Here is a 25,292-nt window from a genome sequence, read left to right on the forward strand (position 1 = left end):
TCTTTAAATGTTAAAATCATTTTTTTTTCCACTGGCCTGTTTAAACTATTATTATAATTTTCAAATTCAAGCGTTTTACTCATCATCCCATAAAGTTTTCTTAATCAGGTTAAATTCCCTTCTTCGTAGAAGTAGGTCAGCACTTGCATCTAGGTAGAATAAAACTCTTGTCATCATATTCATTTGCTGCCCCTGCCATTCTCATCTTTGCTGCCTGCCAATGACAAAATCTTCTCTTTATCTTGAAAACAAAAAAAAATGGTATAGAATGTGGGCTTTGATTGAAAGGTGGTTTAGGTCTCAAAGCCCATTGCACTCTTTCTGTCTCTATGGAATGATTAAAACTTTCAGCACCAAACATTTCAGAAAATCATTCCAGAAGAAAAACAGACAAATCTTGTTTATCAGCGCCTTCTTTTGAGTCCCACAATCTTAATAGTATTTCTTGTACTAAAGTTTTCCAAAACATCCACTTTTTGCTGCAGCTTTTTATTTTCCATTGCGAAAGTAGTGGAAGTATATTCAACAACAATAATTCTATTTTCCATCTTCCTTTATCCCTTGCATTGAACTTTCTAGTTTATTCAACTTTTTCTCCACTTTATTAACTGCTTCCAACACTCTTTCCTACCTTACATTAAACCGCAACTCACTGATAGTCATCTCTTTTTCTTAGCTTGGGATTTGGCAATTGTGGTACTTTTCTCTCTCTTTGCCTCCTCCTTCTGAGTCTTCCTCCTCACTAGTTGATGTCTGGCAGCTCGAAGCTTCTAATGCCGTCGCTGAAAGCCTCCGTAGTTCGCGCATGCATGCCACTTCACTTCCAGTTTCTTCCTCTTCGACACCATCTCTGTTGCTGAGGGAGAGCAACATCAAGAGGGAAGGCTGTAAACAGGTCACTCAACAAGGGAGCAGTTGGAACTCCAGCTCCCTGCCTCACAACTACTACTTTTGTTTTCCCATCTCATTGGGCTCCAGTGGTAGAGAGTGCTTTAAAAATGAAATTTCTAATTGAACTTTTTTTGGATGATTTCTCTTATACCATTGAACATTTTGGCACACTGCTAATGTCTTTGCTAATTCTGCATCAGTGAAGACTGATGCAGAATACTCATTTAGCTCCTCTGCCATCTTGTCTCCCATTATTATTTCTCCAGCACCATTTTCTAGTGGTCCCATTTTGTTTTAGGGAAAGGTATCGGATTATTGGGCTCACAGAGAGAGAGAGAGGGAGAGGGGGAGAGAGAGAGAGAGAAGAGAGAGAGAGCTTAATTACTCTCACTAATTAATAGCTATCTAGGCATTCAGGCTGGATTCCAATACTGGTGACTGCCTCTTCTATTCCGTATGACACAAAACTAACAGTGCAAACAGGTACATTGGGTGCAAGGGACCTCAATACCAGTGGCTGCTTACCCTACCGCACTTTACCGCACACATACAAACTTAGACAGGGACTTCCAAACACACTCCCGAATCCCTTTACCAACTATTGCAATACTATGGCTCAACTTAATGTAGTGCACACCTTCCCCAAGACTTCTCCAGCGATGTCTATGGTAGTGAACTGGTGTGAAGTGATTTTTGTGGCTTGGACCAAGAGACAGAGAGGCTGAACTGTTGCATGTGTTAGAATTTGTTTGGTCCGGAGCTGGGCCTCTGGCCAATGATGATGCTGCATCATTCAAATGAGCCAATGGTAAGGTGTGCACTAACTAGGTAGCCAGAGTCCAACCTTGATTGACAGGTGATGCAACTTCCGGCAAGGTTCCAGGCTGGGAGGTCTCATGGTCCTCCGCAATCCACATGGATCCAGACAGGACGTGTGACCCTCTGCAATCCACATATAACATCTACTCTCTCCTCTCTTTTTCTCTGTATATTGAAAGGTTTGTGTACACTTTAACAAGCTCCTTGTCACTTTTTTGTTGCCTTCTGCAAGTTTTTAAAAAAACTTCAATTTTCCCATTAATTTTTGCTTCCTTGTATGTCTTTTGCGTTTACATTGGATTCTATTCCCTTTGTCAGCCACAGTTATGATATTTTTCCATTTAAATGCAGTACAACTCTGATTATCAGAAATGGTTGGGACCGGGCCTATGTCAGATAAACCCTTTTCTCAGATAACTGGTAGTTTTTTAAAAACAGCTCAGTAGCAACAGCAAATCATTTGAATCAATGTTTAAACAATAACAAACAACAAGGGAAGACTTTTTAAGCATTAAAATAATGTTTAATTTTCACAAAAAAAATGCTGGCTACATACCACTGCCGATCACAGAGCCCTCCCAACCGCTGCTGTCGATCCCTGGGGAGGCTTCCTGGGCTGGTGGAACACTCATTGACAAGTCGGTGGGCTCCTGTCTCCCCAGTCACTGGAGCTCCTGACTCTAAATGCTTCCCTAGGTCTATCTCCCGCACACCGGGAAGTCCAATGTGCATGTACAGTTGTAAGCGGAGGGGATGGTTCGGAGTCTGCGTTGGGTGTTCTGGTGTACCGAGGGGAGGGAACATGACTGAGCCTAAGGGCCCGCTCCTGAAATGGGAGGGTGCTCTCCTTGATGATGCCGGGACAAGGGATCCTTCTGACCACTTTGCAGCTGGGAGACTTGCACGCAGTTTGAGAGGGAGAGCTGGAGAGAAAAGTCAATGGGGAAGGTAAAGGAGAAATGGAAAGAGGGGGGAGGGAGTCACCTGAAACAAGGACAATCATCATTCTAATTTCATGTCAGGTGAGTTTTTTCAACCTGAGGGGTCAGTTTGGCTCTGAAAATCTTCAGACCAATGAGGATTTTGGAGAATTGATTTTGGGTAATTGGAGTTGTACTGTATTTCCTCTTTTGGTACCTACCTGCACCTACCTTAATTCTTGCAACAACAAAAAAAACTCCATCCATTGCTGCTCTGCTGTCCTTCCTACTTTTGCTCTTTCCAATGAGCTTTTGGCCAGTTCCTCTCCCAAGCTGCTGCAATGCCCTTTACTCCACTGAAATACCAACACATCTGACTTTAGTTTCCCCTTGTTAAATCTCAAATTGAAATCAATTTTATTGTGATCACTGCTTCCTAACAGTTCCTTTGCCCTAAACTCTCTAATCACCCCTGGTGCATTACACAACACCCAACCAGTACAGCCAATCCCCTAGTGGGCTCATCAACAAGCTGCTCAAAAAATTCTACAAATTCTCTTGATCCATTACCAACCTCATTTTCCCAATCTACATGTGGGCTTTAATCCCCATATTTACCAAAACATTGCCCTTCTGACTCACTTTTTCTATTTGCTGTTGTAATTTGTTGTCCATATGCCAGCTACTGTTTGTACGACTGTATAACTCCCACAGAATCCTTTAGCTTTGCCATTTCTTAACAACCCACAAGGATTCTCTGTCTTCTGGTCCTATGTTGCCTCTTTCTAATGATTTAATGTTATTCCTTATCAACAGAGCCATGCCACACCCTCTGCTGATCTCTCTAAGCTCCACATTGTATCCTTTGACGTTCAGCTCCCAATGATTCCATCCACCATTAGTATCAACTCCAGATGTTCACAACATATCTGCCAATCTGTGGCTATTCTACAAGGTCATCCATTTTATTTCTTGTGTTATCTTGCCCTGTATTTGTATCTTTTTTTGACTGTGTCCCTGTTGCAAGGTTCCAGTGATGCAAGAACTTGAAACCCTGCACCATCTCCTTAGCCACTCATTTGTCTGCACGATCTTCCTTTTTTTGACCTTCCTGAGTATGTGCCACTGGGAGTAATTCAGAGATTACCACCTTGGAGATCCTGCTCTTTAGACTCTTTCCTAAGTTCGTGAACTTATTTTGCAGGATCTCTACCCTATTTCTGCCAATGTCGTCGGCACCAATATGTTCCATGGCCTCTGGCAGTTCACCTTCCCCTTCAAGAATATTCTGCAACTGCTCAGAGCATCCTGATCCTAAGCACCCAGGAGGCAATCCACCATTTTGGAGACCCTTTGGTGGCCTTGCCCAGTTAGGTCACCCCCCACCCTCATCAGTATCCAAAGGGTTGCTGAGGAAAATGGCCATATGGTGACTGTGCACTGATTTCTTTCTCCCCTTACCTCTGATCCATCGACTAGGTGAATCTGCACTGAGGGGAACCACCTGCTCAGAAGTCTTATCTATGATCCTCGAGGATGATCCTTAGTTCATCCAACTGCAGCTCCAATTCTTTTATACAGTCTTTCAGAAACTGGTGTTATCTGCAACGCAAATGTGGTCATCATATTCCACGATGGACAGACCCTAACCCTAATGTTTACTAATATCCTAACACTTACTTACTTTTTTTAAGAGTTGCACAATAATAATTTTCCAGTGAACCACAAGTTTAAAGGGGTCAAGGGATCTGGATCCTGATTGGTGAAAAGTATCAACCATCACCTGATGTGTCAAAACCCAATCTTATCAGAATTTCTGAAAATTTGGATTATTGGAATTTTACTGTATTTGACTTAAAGGATGGCTTCTAAGGCACTTTTGGTTTGTTAGATTTTCATTTAGTAGAACTTTTTTAAAAAAAGGCTAAACTTGTGTATTTGATTTTTTTTTTCTTTTACTGCATTTATATGAAATTTACAGGTACTTGAAGAAGAAAATATGGCAGAAAATTCCCAGGAAATGGGGAGGCTTCTTCGAAGTGAGCTGATGAAGCTGCCATCAGATGTTGTGACTGCTGTACGAGGGAAAGGATTATTGAATGCCATTGTAATTAAAAACACAAAAGGTACAAAATGTCTGTTCAAACTCCATGCTCTTGTACTTTGTTGAAAAGGCTACTAAGCAAAAGAAATTAAGGGAGACCACTTGAATTTTATTGATGCCATAACTGAATACAGCTGGGATATCTGAGATGAAAGTAGATGTCAAATTTGACCAGTGACTCAATTAAAAAAAAACTGAAGAGATAGTGCATAAATGCCAATGTGTAAACTTTCTCAAAAAAAAAGCCACAGTGGATAAGTGATTTCTTTCCATTACACTGGAGCCTTTGGAAAACTACTAGTTTTCATGTTATTGCATAACCAGGATTAACAAGATTTTCTTCATCTCGTCTAGTTTTTCAAAGAACAAGGTTCTTGTTAACTACAATAATTGAGGCATAATTTCCTGCAGAAAACAAAACCATTTAAGGATTTCTTCTTTTGTATCAACTCTTCACAAATGTCCTCTATAATACCAACATTAATATACCAGAAAGTTGAAGTACCCAAAATGAAATGACATCAGCACTAATCTACAAACATGACAATCATTTTTAAATCTCATAATTTTTTTGTCCTTTCCATCTAGCACAATGTCGTATTCGAAGTTGCTACTCAACTCTTCCATAATCTATTAGAATAACAATTGGGAAATTTTAACTAGTCTAAATTGTTTTAAATATTTAATATAGGCATAACAGGCCCTTTCTGCCCATTAGCCCATTCCAACCATTTACACTTGATTGACCTACAACCCCTGATGTTTTGCATGGTGGGAGGAAACCAGAGCCCTCAGGGAAAACCCACACAGTCACAGGGAAAATGTACAAACTCTTTATAATGCAGAAAAGTTGAGCATTCAAATCTCCATGATGACAGAGTAGATGTGGCAAAATCGTTTACCATGATAGGGGAGTTGAGGACAAGGGGATACAACTTCAGGATTGAAGGGTGCCCATTTAAAACAGATGTGGAGGAGTTTCTTTAGTCAGAGAAGTGAACCTCTGGAATTTGCTGTCATGGGTAGCTGTAGCCAGGTTGTTGGGTGTAATCCCAAGTTAAGGCAGAGATTGATAGCTATAAATTTAGACATACAGCACAGTAACAGGTTAATTCAACTTAGTCTGTGCCACCCTATTAACCTACACCTCCAGTACGTTTCAAACAGTGGGAGGCAACTGGAGCCTTGAGGAGCTGGAAGGCTACATGTGAAAGATGCAGCATTAAAAGATAAATCAGTCAGTCTACTGCCTATTGAGGTTGAAGTCATTGGTCATGTGAATAGTCTCAGATGAGATGTACAAAAATACCAATGATAGCAATGAACAATCACAGCAAAGAAGCCAGTATTACAACTGGAAGAGAATAAAAATGAATGAAGATGTTTTTTACTGAGAAAGATAGCATGTATTTGTACCACATTGGAAAGAACAGATGTTATCACCATTAATCCTTGGGAGGAGAATGTATAACTGGACTCCACCTGCTGCAGAGTGATTGGGGTTTTAAATGATTTATAATTTGTCCATTGAGAAGTAGGCTAGAGTTTGTTTTTTTAAAAAAAGCTAAAATTTACTGGTTTCCAGAATGCACTGGCACAAACATTTAGAGCGAAAGATGCTTTTGAGGTGTGTGTTTTACTAGTATGAGGATTTTAAAATTCAGATGTTGGCCAACTTGGAGTTGAAAGATAAAAGTGAACAGGACTTGCTCTTTATGATGGTTTTAGATGAGTTCTGATTTTCTTGGGGAAGAGAGATTGGATGACTTGGGGTAGTAAAGCATTGGTTTTTTTTTAAGATGTGCAACTCTTAAACTCTTCAGTTTAATGTCTGAATAGAATTACTATGAAGGCCTGTCTCCATGCTAACATCAAAAAGGCAAAAAAAATGATGACAATGAATGAGGATCTGTTCAATTGTTAATGTTTGAGAATAGATTGGGATAGTGTGTAGGAAGGTGATTTAATCCTGTTAATAAACAGGGTAAAACTTTGTGGCTAAGGGGCCATAACTATATAGTCCCAATGTTGCAAGGTGAAATCCTGGGGTCCACACAGCAATACAGCCCTGATATTATTTAAACCTGGCATCAATATAATGATAATTTGATTAACTAGGCTAAAACATAACCTGTGATTATGTAGCTGAACTGAAACATTTTGGATTGTAGTACCCAAGGAAAAGTCTGGCTCTATCTCATTGCTAATTCTAGGAAATTAATGTGGTCAAATTGGCTGCCTTGTTCCTTGAAGAACATCAGATGATTTCACTTAAAATAAATTACTGACAATAAACAGCTTTGGGAAGTCCTGGATTTGAGAAAGTTCATGCAATGTTTTGTCTTTGTGATTATAGTTTGATATTGGTGCTTGCATTACTGAAATATAGTTGGTAGGAAATGATAAAATATTAATATTCTCAGATGGCTTTGGACAAGTGCAAAAACTAGGATCCCAGTTTATTGAACCTTCCTGTTTCAGATTTTAATGCCACAGATGTTTGCCTTCGTCTCCGTGACAACGGGCTGTTAGCAAAGCCAACACATGGGGACATCATTAGACTGGCACCACCTCTTGTGATCAAGGAAGATGAAATTAGAGAATGTGTCGATATCATCCAGAAGACTATACTCTCTTTTTAAAGAGGACTGAAGTTATTAATATGACATGGTTTCTTTCAACAATGTATTATTCCTTGTTCATAGTACCAGAATTAATTTGAAGCTGCAGATATTGATCAATCATTTCTCAAATTATTATACTTAAGAAATTTAACTTCATTGAAATATAGTAACTTTAATCCAGTAATTTATTTTGGATTACAAACCTACTTTAAGTTCTCAGAAATTAATAATTTGTAGATGTTGGAAATTTTTTGCCTTGACAGAATTATTGAATGTTGTCATTCCAGTTAAAACTACATTCTCTGGTGTGAAACATTTTTTCATTGACATAATGTAATTCAAATCATCCCAGGGAACATTTTGACTTATTCATGTGGCTAAAACATGATAGTGGAAGTGAAACACTTTTCCATTGTTGACACAGGGTTTTCACCTCTGAGTCCAAGCAATAGTCAAAATACATAATGGTGTGTTATAGCATCCTTGATGTAAGAAAGTCTATTGACTTCATAGGAGGGTTATATACAATATGATGTGTAATTCAAGATGTTTTCACCTTGAAAAGGGTTTAAAGCAGTGGTTTTTTTCTTTCCATTCACATACCACTTTAAGTAATCCCTATGCCATTGGTGCTCTGTGATTAGGAAGGGATTGCTTAAGGTGGTATGTGAGTGGGAAGGGAAGGTTGAGAATCACTGCCAGATTGTTACTGAAGTATTTTGCTTGAGAAAAATTGTCATTGGCCCATTTCCTTTAGAGCTATGAAACTGAACATAATGAGTTAATGAGGTACAATTAAAACAGTGGTTTTCAAACTTTCTTTCCACCCACATACCACCTTAAGCAATCCTTTACTAATCACAGAGCACCTATGACATAAGGAAAACTTTAAGTGGTATGTAAGTGGAAAGAAAGATTGATAACTATTGGTTTAAACTATTTTTGCATAAAGAATAAATTATTATTCTGAATGCAAAAAGAATCTGGTCTTGAATATAACAAATACTTGGTCAGAAAATATTGGTTTGGATTATACATAATTGGCATCATGTGAAGTAGTTTGAAAATAATGAAGTTGTCTAGATTTTAATCCTAGACATGATGTGCATCCTTTAGTGAAATTTTTGAGACATGTGTGGAAAAAGTGTTATTGGCACAGGTGAAATTATTGCTAAATTTTAGAAAAACTGGAACATTGGGCATCAAAGATGGGAAATGCAAATTTAATGATTTAAGGATTGCATTTTGTACATTGATTTGAAGAAGCCAAAACTTGCTGTTTGTTCACTTGTTGCTTAAATTTGACAGATTTTTAGATGTCTCTTGGGAATCTGTTACATTATTTTGCATCTGTTGAATTTTTTTCAGTAGAAAAGGATAATATTGTAGTTATAAACCAGTACTTTTGCTCTGTTCTTCAAGAATAGTATGCACATTTCTGTAGGATACTCATTATTATAATATTCTTCATTTAATAAAGGTTTGTTGAATCAAGCACGTGCAGTGTTTAATTGTTGATCAGTCAAACTCATCCATGCAAGACAGTATAGGTATACCTTGATAGCAGGTAAGAAAGTCTGCAACAATCTTCTATTTTCTTTTTAACTTTGTTTAAACAATAATTTCAAAGTAGGTTTGCCCATGGTAAATATGTATAAAATTTGAGTTCATATTTGATCATTCATCCTTCAAAATTAGGCCTGGATATTACATCATGTGATTGCATGAGATTTGTGGTGGCATGCAGCAAAATATGCTAGACTAACCAGCTTTTGAGTTTTCGCTACTTGCATGTCATTGATCAGCTACAAAAGGCTTTTGAGGTTATCTATTGATAATGTTAATTTGAAAAGGGTTTTTTATATATTGAGTCCAGAGGACCTCAAAACCCAGCAGCAATAGATATGCACCAATACCAAGGGTTACTTAAACAAAGTTGCTTTTAATTATCTTTTGAACATGAAAACAGAATTAAACTTTAACTTATCTCTGTTTACTTACTTAACCCCCCCCCCCCCCTTCTAATTCTAAGTGCACGTGTATATAGTGTGTATAAGTTTAGAAAGGTTCTTTGGTTCAGTCCAATCTCACATTGTTGCAGGCACTTCTTGTATTGTGCACAGAAGTTAGCATTAATAATGTTCACTAGGCTTTGCTGCTTAACAGGTAAATGGTTACCACTCAGGAGGGCTCTTGTTTGGTTTTCAGAGAGGGTTTTCTCGTTCCAGGACAGCCACTCTAGTGTCTTGCTGATGAAACTTGCCCCCTTTCAGGGTTCTCCAGATGATAACCTCTTTCTTTCAGATCACCACAGATTTCCTTTCTGTTTCTCCTATTCCAAGGGAAACACCAGACAGCTAGTAGTCTCCTTTAAACAGGCAGTCTTCCAAAGCTTGACAGCTTGTCCCTCTGGAACCCAAATCTTTGTCTCCTCTCTCTTTCATTTCCTCCTTTTCTGAGAGCCAAGTTGTTCTGCCTCTGCCTGCAAAGATCACATGCTCTTCCAGACAGCAACCTGTTTTCCAAAGCTGCTGGTGTATGTTGCTACATTGTTGCCTCGTGCAAATAACAGTCCATCAGAAGTCTTGCAAAAGTTCCTGTAAAAATTGTTTGTGTGTGTGACCTGCTCTAACAAACCTCCCAATTTATCTCCCAAACACCTCTATATACTCTCAATATCAAAGGTGCTGCTTGCCCTGAATAGTTGAGGATTTTTTTGTTTCAGATCACTTCGCTTTTGTATTCTAATGTCCTATTTTTGCATTTGTGATTTCAAGGTTCCTTTTATTATGCAATAATACAGTAAAAATGTAATGTGTGAGATACTTTAATTTTTGTCTGCAGTAAGGCAAAGAGTCACCATGAGCCTGGCACCCCTAACAAGAGGAGGAAGACGAGCAAGAGAGTCCCTTCAGAATTTCTGAGTATTCGTGGATTTGACTCCAGTCATTTCACAGCCTCTACAACTTTGTAGTCCTGTTCAATTTATTGGCAACCCATGCTTCAGATACATACCTCTGATACATTCAGAAAGTTTTCAGTGCTCAAGGCTATTTGTGAGCACTTCTGGCCCTCAGCACCCTCTTGAATACTGGCTTTGCATGCTTCCCACAAACCAGTCTCCTGCAAGCCCCCGACCAAAGTTCACCCACTGCCTGTGTGGGTCTCTCAGATGCTGAGCCCCTTGCTGGTCTGCTGCCATGGTCAATGACCTTTTGGAATGTCTTCCTTACTTCGCAATGGGGTAGGGGGTGTTCTCCCCAATTCTAGTGCCCTTTGTCAGTTTGCTACTCCTCTGCAACCCCTCATGGCTGCTGCTGAGCACGGCCACCATCTTGCGCACAGACATCACATTTGCAGAATGTTACTTATAAACATTGGCTCCTTTAATAGGCCATTCAAAGCCCGAACAAAGCTTCCAGCATTAAGACTGGGCGGTTGAACCTTCTGAGCAGTGCTGTCCCTGCTCTCTCAGGTTTGCACCAGCAGCCACGCTGCCATTACAGCTGCTCTGCCATTTTAAAAAAAATTTGTTCAGTGATGGTCTCGAGGCGGCAGCAGTAGCAAAAGAGAGACGAACAGGCTACATATGGGCCTGTTCACATGACCTGCTCAGACCAATTGGACAAATCTAATCCTTGATTGGCAGGTAAGGTTACTTATTGCAGGCTGGCTGGAGAGGTTAGATGTCTCTGCAATCCACATTCTGTCCAGGTTCTAGACAGACATTCCACAATCCACACCACCTACAGCCATCAAATTACATGAATTAGTACTGCAATGAAGGCCAAAGTGAAGATACAAGGCTGGAGATGATTGAGGAGCTGAGTGGTGATGTCCATGGAGGAATTTAATTTTAAATTTAGATGCAGCATAGTAGCAGGCCCTTCCAGCCCATGAGCCTGTGCCATCCAAATGCACCAATTAACATAAATCCCAGTATGTTTTTGAAGGGTGGGAGGAAACTGGAGACCTTGAGGAAGCCCACATAGACACTGAATATCCATGCTCCTTAAAGACTGCTGGATTTGAGTTGCTGGTGATATAATAACATTGTACTAACCACTGCACTCTCCTGCATTAATTTCTCAAGATAGCAACAATATATACTCATAAAAATTGGATTTCAGTGCTTAATATTGAGTTTTCTCCCTTTTTAATAGTCAATAAAGCAAGCTATTCTAAAGTGTAAAAGCCCAGGAGGTTGACAAAAGGGTGACTTACATACTGAGGAAACCTGTGACTATTTTGTTAGAGCAAACATCGCACTTGAGTGGTGCATGTGCCGTGAGAGACATTGTATCTATGCATGACCTAATAGCCGAGAAGAACCTTCCTGAGCAGTAACCGTTTACCTTTCAAGCACCAAAGCCTGGTGAAATTCATAAATGTTAAATTCTGTGCATAGTATAAGAATTGCCTGCAACCAATGAACTTGGAGGAATGAGAAGTGAGATTGGACTGTGAACCTATGAACTTTTCTGAATTTATACACATGACATGCATGTGCACATAGAATCAGAAGGGGGTTAATAAGTTGAAGTTTGATCCTGTTTTCATGTTTAAAGATAATTAAAAGCAACTTTTGTTTTAAGTATGGGTTTTGGGGTCCTCTGGGCTTATAACATCCATTGTAACTGCAAATTACTAACTCCTGATGGAAGCTGAGCAGCACTGAAAATGTGCCTGCACATCTTGAAAGGAAGTTGCTTTTTGTTTGATTGCAGGCTTGATACGCACTAATCATTGACCCCAAAGACTGAGAAAGGAACAATAAGCTTTAATTCACATTAGATTGTAGCTGGCCTGACTCCATGTGCTTGAATGAATGGAAGGAGGTAAGGTGTTATGGCCAGGTCATGAGGAGGAGTTACGGGGATCAAGTCATCAGTGGGCTGGCCAGCCACTTTCACATACAGCAGTATATACATATCACCACAAGGCTGTAATGGAAGATGTACCACAAATGTTTGCAGAAATGCATTGCAACACTTGATCAAAAGTAGATACCCTGTGTAACTGAAGACAAAGAATTGCTGAAGGAACTTGGCATGTCAGATAGTGTAAAGTCTTGAAAAAAAGGACCAGCGTAACAGGAGTGGCCTTCATGGGTGACCTGGAGCCATATTGATTAGGTAATTAGGAAATAAGTGACAAATTGACCAAATATCAAATCACATTTATAAAAATGTCACTGGCTGTGGCGAAAAATGTGTCGTGATCACTTGGAAGTCCGACTCCCCTCTACTTAGCACAACGGACTGCAGAAATGAACAGCTGGAAAAAAAATAATAATTTAAAGAATAAATGACTCTTTTGTAAAGGTCTTGCAGCCATATCTGGATCACACTAAGAAAAAGGAACAAAAAAAGTTATCGAAGTAACTATTCTATATACAAAAACAGGGTATCAAAGTAACTTACATATACAAAAACAGCTTCCCCCAAGGAAATTAGTCAGTCCACTGGGAGGCATAAAGTCTGGGATGTGATTGAATGCTGTAGGATTCAATGAGAGACTGTGTCATCAAATCCATTCTTTCACGAACAACTTTGCAAGTTGTCCTCTGCCGTACAGTATACTTGAACTGAATACCAATTCAAGAACTGGTGAGGAAATTAACCTGTTCAAAAATTTAACTTAAGTTGACCTTTTTCATTTAGAATTTGACTGGTTTCTTCTGTATCATTGGTCTATAAACATCATCGCCTGCCAGTTAATTGGTTAGTCATTTATAACTTGAATAGGCAATTGTCAACAGAAGTTGGGTCAATACCTAGGGGAATATGAGTGTAGCTTAAAAGTCAATATAACTTGATAGTTTTTGGTACACAGAGGGCAGGCTAAATGATTTAAATGATTAGTATGACCTTGATAATCATAAGGTACTGTTTGGTATTTAAAAATTAATTGCCAAGACTGTTCCACTCGTTTAATAGAATATTTAATGCTTACCTGAGGTGGTTTGTGTGCCTTTATGGCAAACAAAAGTAAATATATTTTTATATATTTATGTACATGATAAGAAAGACATCTTGGTTATTGAAACTGACATTATTTTAGAACTTGTGTGTGGAAGTTCTCAGTCCTGTGGAATGCACATTCCATACCATGTAGATGTGGTAAGCCAGACAGTGTAAAGTCTTGAAAAAAAGGACCAGCATAACAGGAGTGGCCTTCATGGGTGATCTGGAGCCATATCGATTAGGTAATTAGGAAATAAGTGACAAATTGACCAAATATCAAATCACATTTATAAAAATGACACAGGTTAATTTCCTCACCAGTTCTTGAATTGGTATTCAGTTCAAGCTCCACCCTGAAGGCAAATTAAACCGTATACTGTACGGCAGAGGACAACTTGCAAAGTTGTTCGTGAAAGAATGGCTTTGATGACACAGTCTGAATATATTTATCTGTTTGGGCACACCCATTGGCTGACTGTAACTGTGCCCCCTCCCACAGGCTCCTGATCGGGTGCTTGTCCAGACTGCAGAAAGAGCACGTCAGGTGTTCCTGGAGTACAGTGGTCGAGGTCAGGCCGCTGACAGAACCTGGCAAAGGTGGTAGAAGGCGTTAGTGGAATACTGCTGCCATGTTCAGATTGTTAGTGGTGGCGGCATATCCCAAGATGGCAGTGCCCAGGGCAACCACGAGGCAGCCGCATTGTTGGTTGAGTAGGCCTCCATATTCTAAAGGGCCACCTCCAGCATACCTGGCAGATCGACTGTTCTCCATAGGCTGAGCTTCCCTTGCTCCTTTGGTCTTTGGCGGATGTAATTCAACCTGATCCCTGCAACATCGGCATCCCTGATGGGGTCCTACATGTACTCCACAGCCATCACTGCCTTAATTCACAGGCCCTTCTGAGGATTCACAGGACCCAGAAGTACTTGGCGTTTGACTCCCCAGGTCACTGCTTTCAGGTCACCAGGACTTCATTAATCTTTTGCAAGTACTGGCCCTTTAGAATGTCCGTGGCTTCCTGATATGATGCTCTGGTGAGACGAACACCAGCCTACTGCAGGGGGCGATCTCTGTACCTGCAGGAAGACCACCTAAGGGCTGACTTCACCTGGCTGGCTATCAATCAGCTGACCTGAATAGACCCCCTAGGGGGCTGACTCCAACTAACCGAATGTAGACCAGAGTCGGCCCCTCCTGAGCCAGTCACATGGGAGCCACTGATGCATGAACTGGTGTTCAGACTTTTACTGTCTGTGGAATGTACATTCCATACCATGTAGATGTAGTTGAGTTTTGTGCTTGCTTGATGTTACCTCAGTGCACCACAGACGCAGCATCCCTGATCATCGAGTGCACCAGGGTGCTGACTTAGGAGTGCAGTACCTGTAAATTTGTGGGTCTTTGACTGCACGATGGCTGAAGATGCCTGCAGGAATGCCTTGGAACAGCGCAGCCAAAGTTCAAAATTGGTAGATGCCTCAGGTGATTGAGGGTCGATTTCCAGCTTCTCGGGCTTCAGAATTTGCTCCATTATAAAAACTAGCAAATAAAATTGATCCATCATCCAAATGAAGGTAAGCAAACTAATATGCTGTTGTTCTATAGCAAATAACAGCCTGTTTATGCTGCTCGACTGTCCTGCACTGGAGGAGCCTGTGAGAGGGGGCACATGTAAAGTCAGCCAATGGGTGTGTCGAAACAGATAAATATGTACATACACTGGTTTACCACAGTAGGAAATCCCCAGAGAGTTACTTGTGCAGCCAATCTCATCAACTGGAAAATCTTATCTTCCACCATAGACCTTGAGTGACAGCTGTTGTCAATGCTGAGCTACTGCAAGGCTAATTGTGGTAATGTTAGCTTTTTGTGAGGTGACTACTATTTAAGTAGTGTGGTAGTATCCAACTGACTGGGACATTGCATGGCCAGGCTAATCCTTCATAATAGCTGGGACAGGTAGACATACAAGGGGAGATAATGAAAAATTGGATTAAATTGCTCTACACAAACATCTGTAATGCAGTTCAAATCAATGGATAAGAAACACATAGCTTCCCCATCGTCTGGAGTCAGACAGGGTTGTCTATTCTCTCCTGTTTTGTATGCTGTATAGAGTACAAGGGCATGAGGGGTGACATTGCCTGGCATTGGAGGCACTTGGGTCAAAGCTTCCCTGTACATGGACGACATCAATGCCTTCTGTTCATGCTCACGACTGGTCCGCAGACTGATCAGCCTCTGTGGCCAGTTTGAGTCGACATCGGGCACCAGGGTAAACCAGAAGAAAAGCAAGGCAATACTCCTTCATAACTGGTATGATTCGTCCACCATCCCTTTCACAATCTGATCTGACTACCTGAAGGTGCTGGTATCTGGTTTGGAGGGGCTGAGGTGTGCAACAAAAATTGATTGGAGCAGATTGCAAAGGTCCATCAAAAAATGGGCCTGTGGGCACAGCATTCCCTCTCAATAATAGGGAAGAACCTGCTCAATAGGTGTGAGGGTCTCTTGGTTCTGCTGTACCCACTGGAGCAGACTTCCATTTCACATGGGGATCTTGAATGGAAAGGGTCAGAAAGGCCGCAGGGAATAAGTCACCAGACAACGAGGGCAAGGGTGTGGCCCTACTCCTGATGACCAACTTTGTTTGGGCCTAGTTACATCGGGTTATGCATGGAACCAAAGTGGGAGGGTACCAAGTGCCCTTGTGTGTCTACCTGTCCCAGCTATTATGAAGGATTGGCCTGGCCACGCAATGTCCCAGTCAGTTGGATACTACCACACTACCTTGCCTTTGTGGAAAGATTTTTCCCAGACACACACCTTTTGACTAGAAGTCTATCATGCAGTGGTCAGCACAACATCTTGCAGCACTCAATGGACACAGTGGGATGGTTCACCAGACTGATTGCTGGAAATGGCAAGACTGATACATGATAAAGACTAAAATAGAAGAATGAAAGGGGATCTTAATGAACCATATACAATTTTGACAGGACAAGACTAGATGCTGTAAGAATGTTCCCAATGTTGAGGGAGTCCACAACCAGGGGTTACTGTCTAAGGATAAGGGATCATCTAATTTGGATGGAGGTGATGAAAAATGTATTCTCTCCGTTGTTAATTTGTGAAACTCCCTGGCACAGAAAGTTGTTGAGGCTTGTTTGATATTTATTCAAAATGAAGTTAAATGTGGCCTTTGTGGCTAAAGGGATCAAGGGGTATGAAGAGAAAGCAGGAATAGTGTACTGAAATCATATGATCAACCATGATCATATTGAATAATGGTACAGGCTTGAAGGGAGGAATAGCCTACTCTTGCACCTGAGATATCTGTACATCTGCAGAAAGGTTTACAACCAAGAAAATACGGTGGGGGTGGAAGTCAGCAATAACAATTAAGCAGAAGAGGTGGTCATAGGTTACCATATATTACAGGTACACAATCCTTTATCCGGAACCCTTGGGGGACAGTGTGTTCCAAATTTATGGATTTCGGAAAGCCCACCCGAATTGTGCTGCCATATCCACCCCTTCCCCCTTCCAGTCACCAGACTGTACCCCCAACCACCGGTCCCTCGGCCGCCCGACTGTCTCCCCCAACTGCCAGTCCCTTGGCTGCCTTCCCCAACCACCAGTCCCCACTTGCTGGATTTTAGATGTCCGCATAAAGGATCGTGTACCTATATATACAGCGTGTTTACATTTGTTGTTTTTAACCATGTCCTCCTTTGGAATGGTACCCACCACCAGACTCCTAAACAACAAACTCAGAGACTCATTTCAGAACCTCTTACTTTGCACACATTTATTACTGAATAATTACTTTTTTCTGTATTCGCACAATTTTTTATATTTTTCTTTGTTTATTATTGTGTATATGTATCTTTTTCTTGAGTACAGTTCTCTGACAGGAGCAAGAATCTCAGAGTTGCATGGGTTGTCATGTATGTACTCTGACAATATATTTAAACTTGATTATGTATCAATACAAGTCTGGAATTTCTGTCTGCCCTGGCAATAACAGTAGGGGGAGCCAATGAATTAAAGTTGAATCAGAGTTCTTTTTGGAAAGTTGATAGAACTGATTGGCTGGCGAGGAATTTGTGCACGGAGAAAGAAATTTGGTCAAAAACCTTTTGATAAACAGAATTGTTATGGGTCATCTGTTTGTTTAATCTCTTCAGACATACCTAACTAGGATTGCAATGTAACTTTCAAAAATGCATTTGGCTCTGTATGGCACATAGGACACACTCAAGGTTCTAGATACTGTTTTTTGTTATGTACACACAAATACAGATTTTTTTTGGTTTGCCCTGCAAAGACTTGCAAAGTGGCACTATTCATACAGCGTCACTATTAAGATGAGAGAGAGAGAGAAGCAAAAAAAAAAGAGTCCCTTCCAAGTCCATAGATCCAGCTGCCTCGTGTGGCACTACCCCTTCCTGTGCCATAAAATCTCCATGGCCTTCTGCCCTGTCCAGTAACGAACCCAAGCTCAGGGCATCCAAGTCACACCTCTTCGATTTGTATTTACAGTAAAACCCCTGTTATCTGGAATTCAAACAGGCAACAACCTCAAGCAACCAGTAGAAAATGTTGTGGAAAATAAACAGGTAAAAAATATGAAAGTTTAAGAGTGGTTAGGTCGATGATCACACAACACACTGTCTCAAGTAACAGGAAAATTCACTAGTCCGGCATCTACCAATTACCATCAGATGCTGGGTACTAGGTTTTTCTGTATTTTCATTGACAATATTTATTTTACATAATGCAAATCAAAATGCAGATATTTTATTTTGCAAAAAGCATCAAAATTTGCTGCTGAAGAAATTATAAAATTTGATGTCATTTGATGAGTGCAGTACGAATTTACTGAAATTTAATTCATGACCTTTGATGTTTAGTTTTTCATGCATTTGATTTAAATCATGTTTAACTTGAGGTTTCGGCTTGGACAATTCAGTGTGCAGTTCACTTTAATGAGAACGATGCTTTCATGAAGAGATGCAACATGAAACGCCAAACCAATGGTCACTTTTACACTAATCATTCTCTAATCCATTGTGTTCTCACCACTTCTCTCAACAACCCAGCATCCCCGCCCAGACTCCATCAGGCATCAACAAACAATTCACCCACAAATCTATGCGCTTTGCGGATGTGATAAAAAACCAGAGCACCTCGAGAAACGTGGTCAAAAGGAGGATGTGTGAACTCAGCAAAGACAGCTTCTAAGGCTAGGTCAGAACGCAGGTCACGGGGATTGTGAGGCACCACCTCCGTTAGCTGTGCCACTGTGGATCTTTGTCATTGTGCCTCAATGCTCAAGTTCAAGTTTATTGTCACATGTACTAATGATGCAGTGAAAGGGTGTTTTGCAAGTATACCAATTAGACCTCTCATACATGGTACAACAGGTAAGACACAGTATAAAGGTGGAGATATATATAGAGAGAGAGAGAGAGAAGACCATTTGTACAGAACAAAGGCAACATAATTTTACTATCTTGATACTCATTCATCCTTGCAGGGCCCTGTTGTACAGGGAGGATAGTAGACAGCTGATTACACAGAGTTACACTGTCCAGGTGTATGGGGAGTATGGGGGGGGGGGGAGGGAGTACAGTGTTACACTGTCCAGGTGTCCAGTGAGTATACCAGGGGGCTGACAACACAATCTTGTGTTGAGGATGATTAAGGAGCTGCTGTCACCAAACCTCACTGCGACCTTTGTTGAATAAAGGAGAATATTGATTAATGTTTAAACAGAAAAGGGAACATATTCATTTAATGTCACATTGAAGGAAAATTTTAATAATGCAAGATGCTATAAATACTAACATTGCTTTTCAACATGCAATATTTCTTCAAATTGTGAGTTTTGAATTTAACACCAAACTTGCAAGCATACCAGTACCAAATTTCTCAGTCCAAGTAACATGGGAAACAGTTTTGCAGTAATTGACTGAGGCAAGTTAACCTGGCATCTTAAACTCCATTTAATGCTTCAAGAAGGCTCCAAACCAGCTCTAATCTTAGTCAAACCATCTCTTTGAACAAATTGTATTTCATCCTTCTGTCAACGATTCTTCAGCTGTAATGTTCTATGGTTCTGAGGAAGGGGCTTGGAGGGGCATGGGCCTATTGCGGGCAAGTGGGACTAAAGCAGGAGGGCATGTTTGGCATGGGCAGGCTGGGTCTTTGGCCCTGTTTCTGGCTAGAAAACTTTTGTGATTCTACTGACATTACTGAAAATTTGATACACGAGGGTGTTTTGTTTTAAGCAGAAGTTTAATAGACATGATAAATCTTTTCACAAAAACTTGTTTTCTCTCCTCTAAGCAAACACACAGCAACCTCATTTCGTATTGAAAACACACATATTTTACTTTTGCTTCAAGGGGCCCATATCGTCGACCAACCATAACACCTATACCCTTACGCCCATCGACGAGTATTCCCGCTTCCCGTTTACTGTGCCCTGCTCAGACATGACTGCCTCCTCAGTTATAGAGGCCCTGCACAGCATCTTCGCCATCTTCGGGTATCCCAGTTACATCCACAGTGACGGGGGTCCTCGTTTATGAGCGCAGAGCTGCGACAGTATCTTCTGGAACGTGGTATTGCTTCAAGCAGGACTACCAGCTATAACCCACGCGGTAATGGGCAAGTCGAAAGAGAGAATGCCACCGTTTGGAAAGCGGTTATGTTTGCCTCCAGTCCAAAGGTCTCCCCACCTCTCGCTGGCAGGATGTGCTCACTAGTGCCCTACACTCCATCCACTCCCTCCTATGCACCGTGACCAATGCCACCCCCATGAAAGGATGTTCTCTTTCCCGAGGAAATCCGAGTCGGGTACGACCATACTGGCGAGGCTCACAGTTCCCGGTCCGTTCCTCTTATGACGCCACATCTGGTACTCAAAGAATGACTCCTTGGTTGACCGAGTGACTCTGCTCCAATGTGAACCTGCATTATGCCTACGTTGAGTACCCGGACGGGCGGGAGGACACAGTCTCAGTAAGGGACCTAGCCCAAGCTGGATCAGGTGCAGCAGTGCCTTTAACCCAACCTCCCGCTATTTCTTCTCCCCAGGTCATGTGTTTGAACAGAGGGACCAGCAACACCCCACCAGCTCAGGCCAGACTGTCGACAACGCTGTTGGGGAATTGAGCAAAGCAGTGGCCACACCCTACGGGCCTGCAGGTGACACGACTCTGGCGACCCCAATCCCGGCACCATGGCAGTCATGCTGGATGGTCGGGCTCCCTGACCGGTACAGCCCCACCCTAGGATCAGTTCTCAAAGAAGGGGAATGTGATAGAACAGATTCTATCACCAATGTGTATATGTACAGATGGTAGTGTAGGATAACTGTGATTGGCTGAGAAGTGTAGCCACACCTACTGGCAGGTCTTAAAGGATTGCTTCTAGCCAGACCAGGTCATTCTGGACTGGTTGACCTACTTGTGATATGCTCCAGTCTTTTAGTTAATAAAAGCCTTGGTTTGGATCAACAAGTCTTTGGTTCTTTCGACGCGCTCTACACCCAGTAAATCTCAGCATTCTTTTAATCTTATTGATATCTTTTGTGTAGTTAGGTGACAAAAACTATACATAATACTCCAAATTTGGCCTCACCAATGTCTTAAACCTCTCTAACATAACATCTCAACTCCTGTACTCAATACTTTGATTTAAGAAGGGCAATCTGCCAAAAGGTCTTCTTGCAACCCTATCTACCTGTGACTCCACTTTCAGGGAACTATGTATCTAGATTCCCAGATCCTTCTCTTCTACCACACTCCTTCATGCCCTACAATTTAATGTGTATGTCCTTTCTTGGTTTGTTCTTCCAAAATGCAACATGTCACACTTGTCTACATTAAATTCCATCTGCGGAGTAGTGGCCGGTAGGAGAATACCAGCCCTCTCCAGAAAAGAAGGAAAAAAGTGAATAAAAAACAAAGCCACAGACACACAAATCAAAACAAATAAAAAATAAAGGTGTGGAGAAAATGGCACCTAAGAAAGCAAAGCCAAAAACAACGGGAAGAAGAAAGAAAGACACTGGAAGAGAAAGGTGAAGGTCTTACCTGTATGAAAAAGCAGGGACCCGCTGTGGAAAAAGGAGACCACTCCCCGAGGTCAGTGGAGACCCCACAGGGCTACGACCCATCGAATGCAGGACTGCAAAGATGCCTCATGGAGCCAAACAGAGATGTGCACGACAAAGACAACACCAACAGGAGGGGGGACCAGCTGTGGAGTGAAACTCCACAGCATGAACAGCTGAGAGAGACCCAACAGCAGGGCTCCCAGCTGGAAGATAAAGAAAATAACGGGAATGGGAGGGGTAAGAATGAAAAAAGGAAACTAGAGATACAACAGATAACCAAGCCAGAAGAAGACAAATATCAAGACACCATGGGAAAAAAACCCAACAAACCGAGACAAGCAGCTCAACAAGAAAGTCAGAAGTGACACAGATACAAAGAAGAGAAATAGAAAACACAAACCCAAGAGCAGACACACGAAGAAGGAGAACACCAAGCTCTGCACAGAGGAATAGGAGGTAAAATGAATGGACAGTACATAGATAAAAAAAATTTTCAAGAACATATGAAAGCATTAAGAGAATGGGTGACACTAGAATTTAGTGACATGAAAAGAAAAATGAAAAGTACAGAAGAAAAAGTGAGTAGAATAGAGCTGGTCATAACAGATATAGGGAAAAGATTAGAAAATCTGGAAGAACGTGTAATGGCGGTAGAAATGGAAGTGAACGACTTAAAAAGAAAATTGGAAGAAAGTGATAAAAAAGTTAAAGAAACACAGGAGTTGTTAGCTCAGAAGATGGATATAATGGAAAACTATAGCAGGAGAAACAATATAAATATAGTTGGGCTTAAGGAAGATGAAGAAGACAAAGATATGAAATAATTTATAAAAGAGTGGATCCCAAAGGTCCTGGGAATGCCAGAAATGCAGGAAGGAATGGAAATAGAAAGGGCACACAGAACACTAGCCCCAAAACCACAGTCACAACAAAAACCAAGACCCGTTTTAGTAAAATTCCTGAGATACACGACAAGAGAAAATATATTGGAGAAGGCAATGAAAAAAATGAGAGAAGACAAAAAAACCACTGGAATACAAAGGCCAAAAAAAAAAAAATTTCTACCCAAACATAAGTTTTGAGCTCCTGAAGAAGTGGAAGGAGTTTAACGCAGCAAAATCGATCCTATGGAAGAAAGGCTATAAATTTATGTTAAGATATCCAGCGGTGCTTAAAATAGTTATCCCGGGGCAGCAAAACAGACTGTCCTCGGATCCGGAGAAAGCACGAGAATTTGCAGGACGCCTGCAAGACAGAAAGAGAGATGAAGAGATGTAACAAGAACAAAGAACGACGACAAACTACATATAAAGAAGAAAAAATAATGTATAAGTAAGAACTAAAGGAGGGAAAGAAAAGGGAAGAAAGGAAGTAAGGGGGAAAAAAAGAGGCTGAGCTTTGTTATATGTGAAGATAAAATACTTTTCTGGAGGGGGTTGGGTAGGAGAGAATAACAGTCACTGCAAAATCAGTTGACGCTTGCGAGCGGATTCGCAATCCAAATGGAGAGGAGAGTTGTGGTTGCCTGGAAAGGGACAAGGGGCAACTCAGAGAGGGGTTGGGGGGGCAGACATTTGGGGTTAAGGGAATTTTAGATGTGGGAATGGTGGAAATATTTTATGTTTTAGAAGTGTTGTCATACAGTGCATTCAAAAAAAGAAAACTGAGAAAAGGAAATGGGGAAAAGGGGAAAGGTGGAGGTGAGGAAGTGGAAATGAGATGTAAACAAAGTATGAAATGGCCATGTTGAACTATATGACTATAAATATTAATGGAATACATAACCAAATCAAAAGGAAGAGGCCATTAAATTTACTGAAAAAGGAAAAAATGATATAGCATTCATGCAGGAAACACATCTAACTGAAGTGAATCACAATAAATTAAGGAGAGACTGGGTAGGGCACGTAACAGCAGCATCATATAACTCAAAAGGCAGAGGAGTAGCTATATTAATCAATAAAAATGTACCAATCAAAATAGAGGAGGAAATAATAGATTTTGGAATTTGCTCAATGAAGAGGATCAAAAGTTTATGCAAGATATCTTTTTGAAGATTGTAGATACGCAGGGGAATATACTGATAGGAGGGGACTTTAACCTTAATTTGGACTAAAAGATGGATAAAACTGGACAAAAGACTAGCAGAAAGAACAAAGTAGCCAAATTTATGGTTAAATCAATGCAGGAAATGCAACTTATGGATATATGGAGGAGACAACACCCAAAGGAGAAGGAATACTCATATTATTCAAGTAGACATAAAACATACTCAAGGATAGACCTGTTCCTGTTGTCAGCCCACATCCAAGGGAGAGTTATGAAAACAGAATATAAAGCTAGACTTATCGGATCACTCACCCCTGTTATTAGCAATAGAGCTGGAGGACATCCCACCAAGAACGTATAGATGGAGATTAAACTCCATGCTACTTAAAAGACAGGATTTTAGAGAATTCATTGAGTGCCAAATTAAAATGTACTTTGTAATAAATACAGAATCAGTGAAAGATAAATTTATATTATGGGAAGCAATGAAAGCCTTCAACAGAGGGCAGATAATAAGTTATGTAACTAAGATGAAGAAGGACTACAATCGGGAAATAGAACAGCTGGAAGGGAAATAGCAAGTACAGAAAAAGAACTAGCAACAAGGAAAGATACAACAAAAAGAAGAGAATTGGTGGACAAAAAAATAAAATATGAAACACTACAAACGTACAAGGTGGAGAAGAACATATCGAAGACAAAGCAGAAGTATTACGAGCTAGGAGAAAAAACGCACAAAATACTAGCTTGGCAGCTTAAGTCAGAACAAACTAAAAGAACGGTATTGGCATCAAGGAAAAAGGACAAACAAATTACATATAACCCAACAGAGATCAATGAAAACTTCAAGGAATTCTATGAGCAATTATTTCGAACTGAGAACGAAGGGAAAGAAGACAAAATAGATGAGTTTCTAGCTGAAATTGAACTACCAAAATTGCAAAAGGAGCAAAACAAATTGATAAAACCATTTGAAATAGAGGAAGTACAGGAAATATTAAAAAAGCTACTGAACAATAAAACACCGGGAGAGGACGGACTCCCAATAGAAGTCTATAAAACATTTAAAGACTTATTAATTCTTCCTCTCCTGGAAGTAATGAACCAGATTGAAGAAACACAAAACATGCCAGATTCATGTAAAACAGCAATAAATACAGTAAACCAAAGATGGGGAAAGATCCACTAACACCAGCTTTGTGTAGACCAATATCTCTACTTAACTCAGATTATAAGATAATAGCAAAACTATTAGCAAACAGATTGCTGACTGTGTACCAAAAATAGTAAAACTAGATCAAACTGGATTTATTAAGAAAAGACGAACAACAGACAATATCTGTAAGTTCATTAACTTAATCCATGCCGTACAAGGAAATAAGACACCAACAGTGGCGGTTGCTTTAGACGCAGAGAAAGCCTTTGACAGGGTAGAATGGAATTATTTATTCAAAGTACTACAGAGGTTCAACCTACCAGAGAAATATATTAATTGGGTTAAAGCATTATATAAGGGACCATTGGCGAAGGTGACAGTAAATGGATATATATCGAACCAATTTAAGTTAAGCAGGTCAACTAGGCAGGGATGTCCACTATCTCCCTCACTGTTCACGTTAGCTATAGAACCCTTGGCAGAAATGATAAGATCAAAAAATAAAATAAAACAGATAAAAATAAAAGATTATAAAATCAGTCTATTTGCAGATGTCGTCATAGTATACTTAACAGAACCAGAATTATCAATAAAAGAATTACATAAGAAATTGAAGGAATATGGAGAAGTA

At 40.5% G+C, this 25,292-nt stretch overlaps 1 protein-coding gene and 1 long non-coding RNA gene across 4 annotated transcripts in view; one reads left to right on the forward strand and one right to left on the reverse strand.

The window, feature by feature from the left end:
* oat (ornithine aminotransferase) overlaps positions 1-8,852 on the forward strand; it is a 27,594-nt gene extending 18,742 nt beyond the window's left edge. For all 3 annotated transcript variants that reach the window (XM_069899747.1, XM_069899749.1, XM_069899748.1), the window contains 2 exons: positions 4,612-4,756; positions 7,216-8,852. In XM_069899747.1, coding sequence (XP_069755848.1) covers positions 4,612-4,756; positions 7,216-7,376 — 306 coding nt within the window. In that variant the 3' untranslated portion in view covers positions 7,377-8,852. The remainder of the gene's footprint in view (positions 1-4,611; positions 4,757-7,215) is intronic.
* The window catches only part of LOC138744131 (uncharacterized), a 33,884-nt gene continuing 9,096 nt past the window's right edge, over positions 505-25,292 (reverse strand). The window contains exons 2-3 of the long non-coding RNA XR_011345303.1: positions 4,092-4,232; positions 505-856 (exon numbers count right to left, since the gene is read on the reverse strand). This is a non-coding gene — a long non-coding RNA (uncharacterized lncRNA). The remainder of the gene's footprint in view (positions 857-4,091; positions 4,233-25,292) is intronic.

The sequence above is a fragment of the Narcine bancroftii genome, chromosome 10 (genome assembly GCF_036971445.1).
Source record: "Narcine bancroftii isolate sNarBan1 chromosome 10, sNarBan1.hap1, whole genome shotgun sequence".
NCBI classification, from domain to species: domain Eukaryota; kingdom Metazoa; phylum Chordata; class Chondrichthyes; order Torpediniformes; family Narcinidae; genus Narcine; species Narcine bancroftii.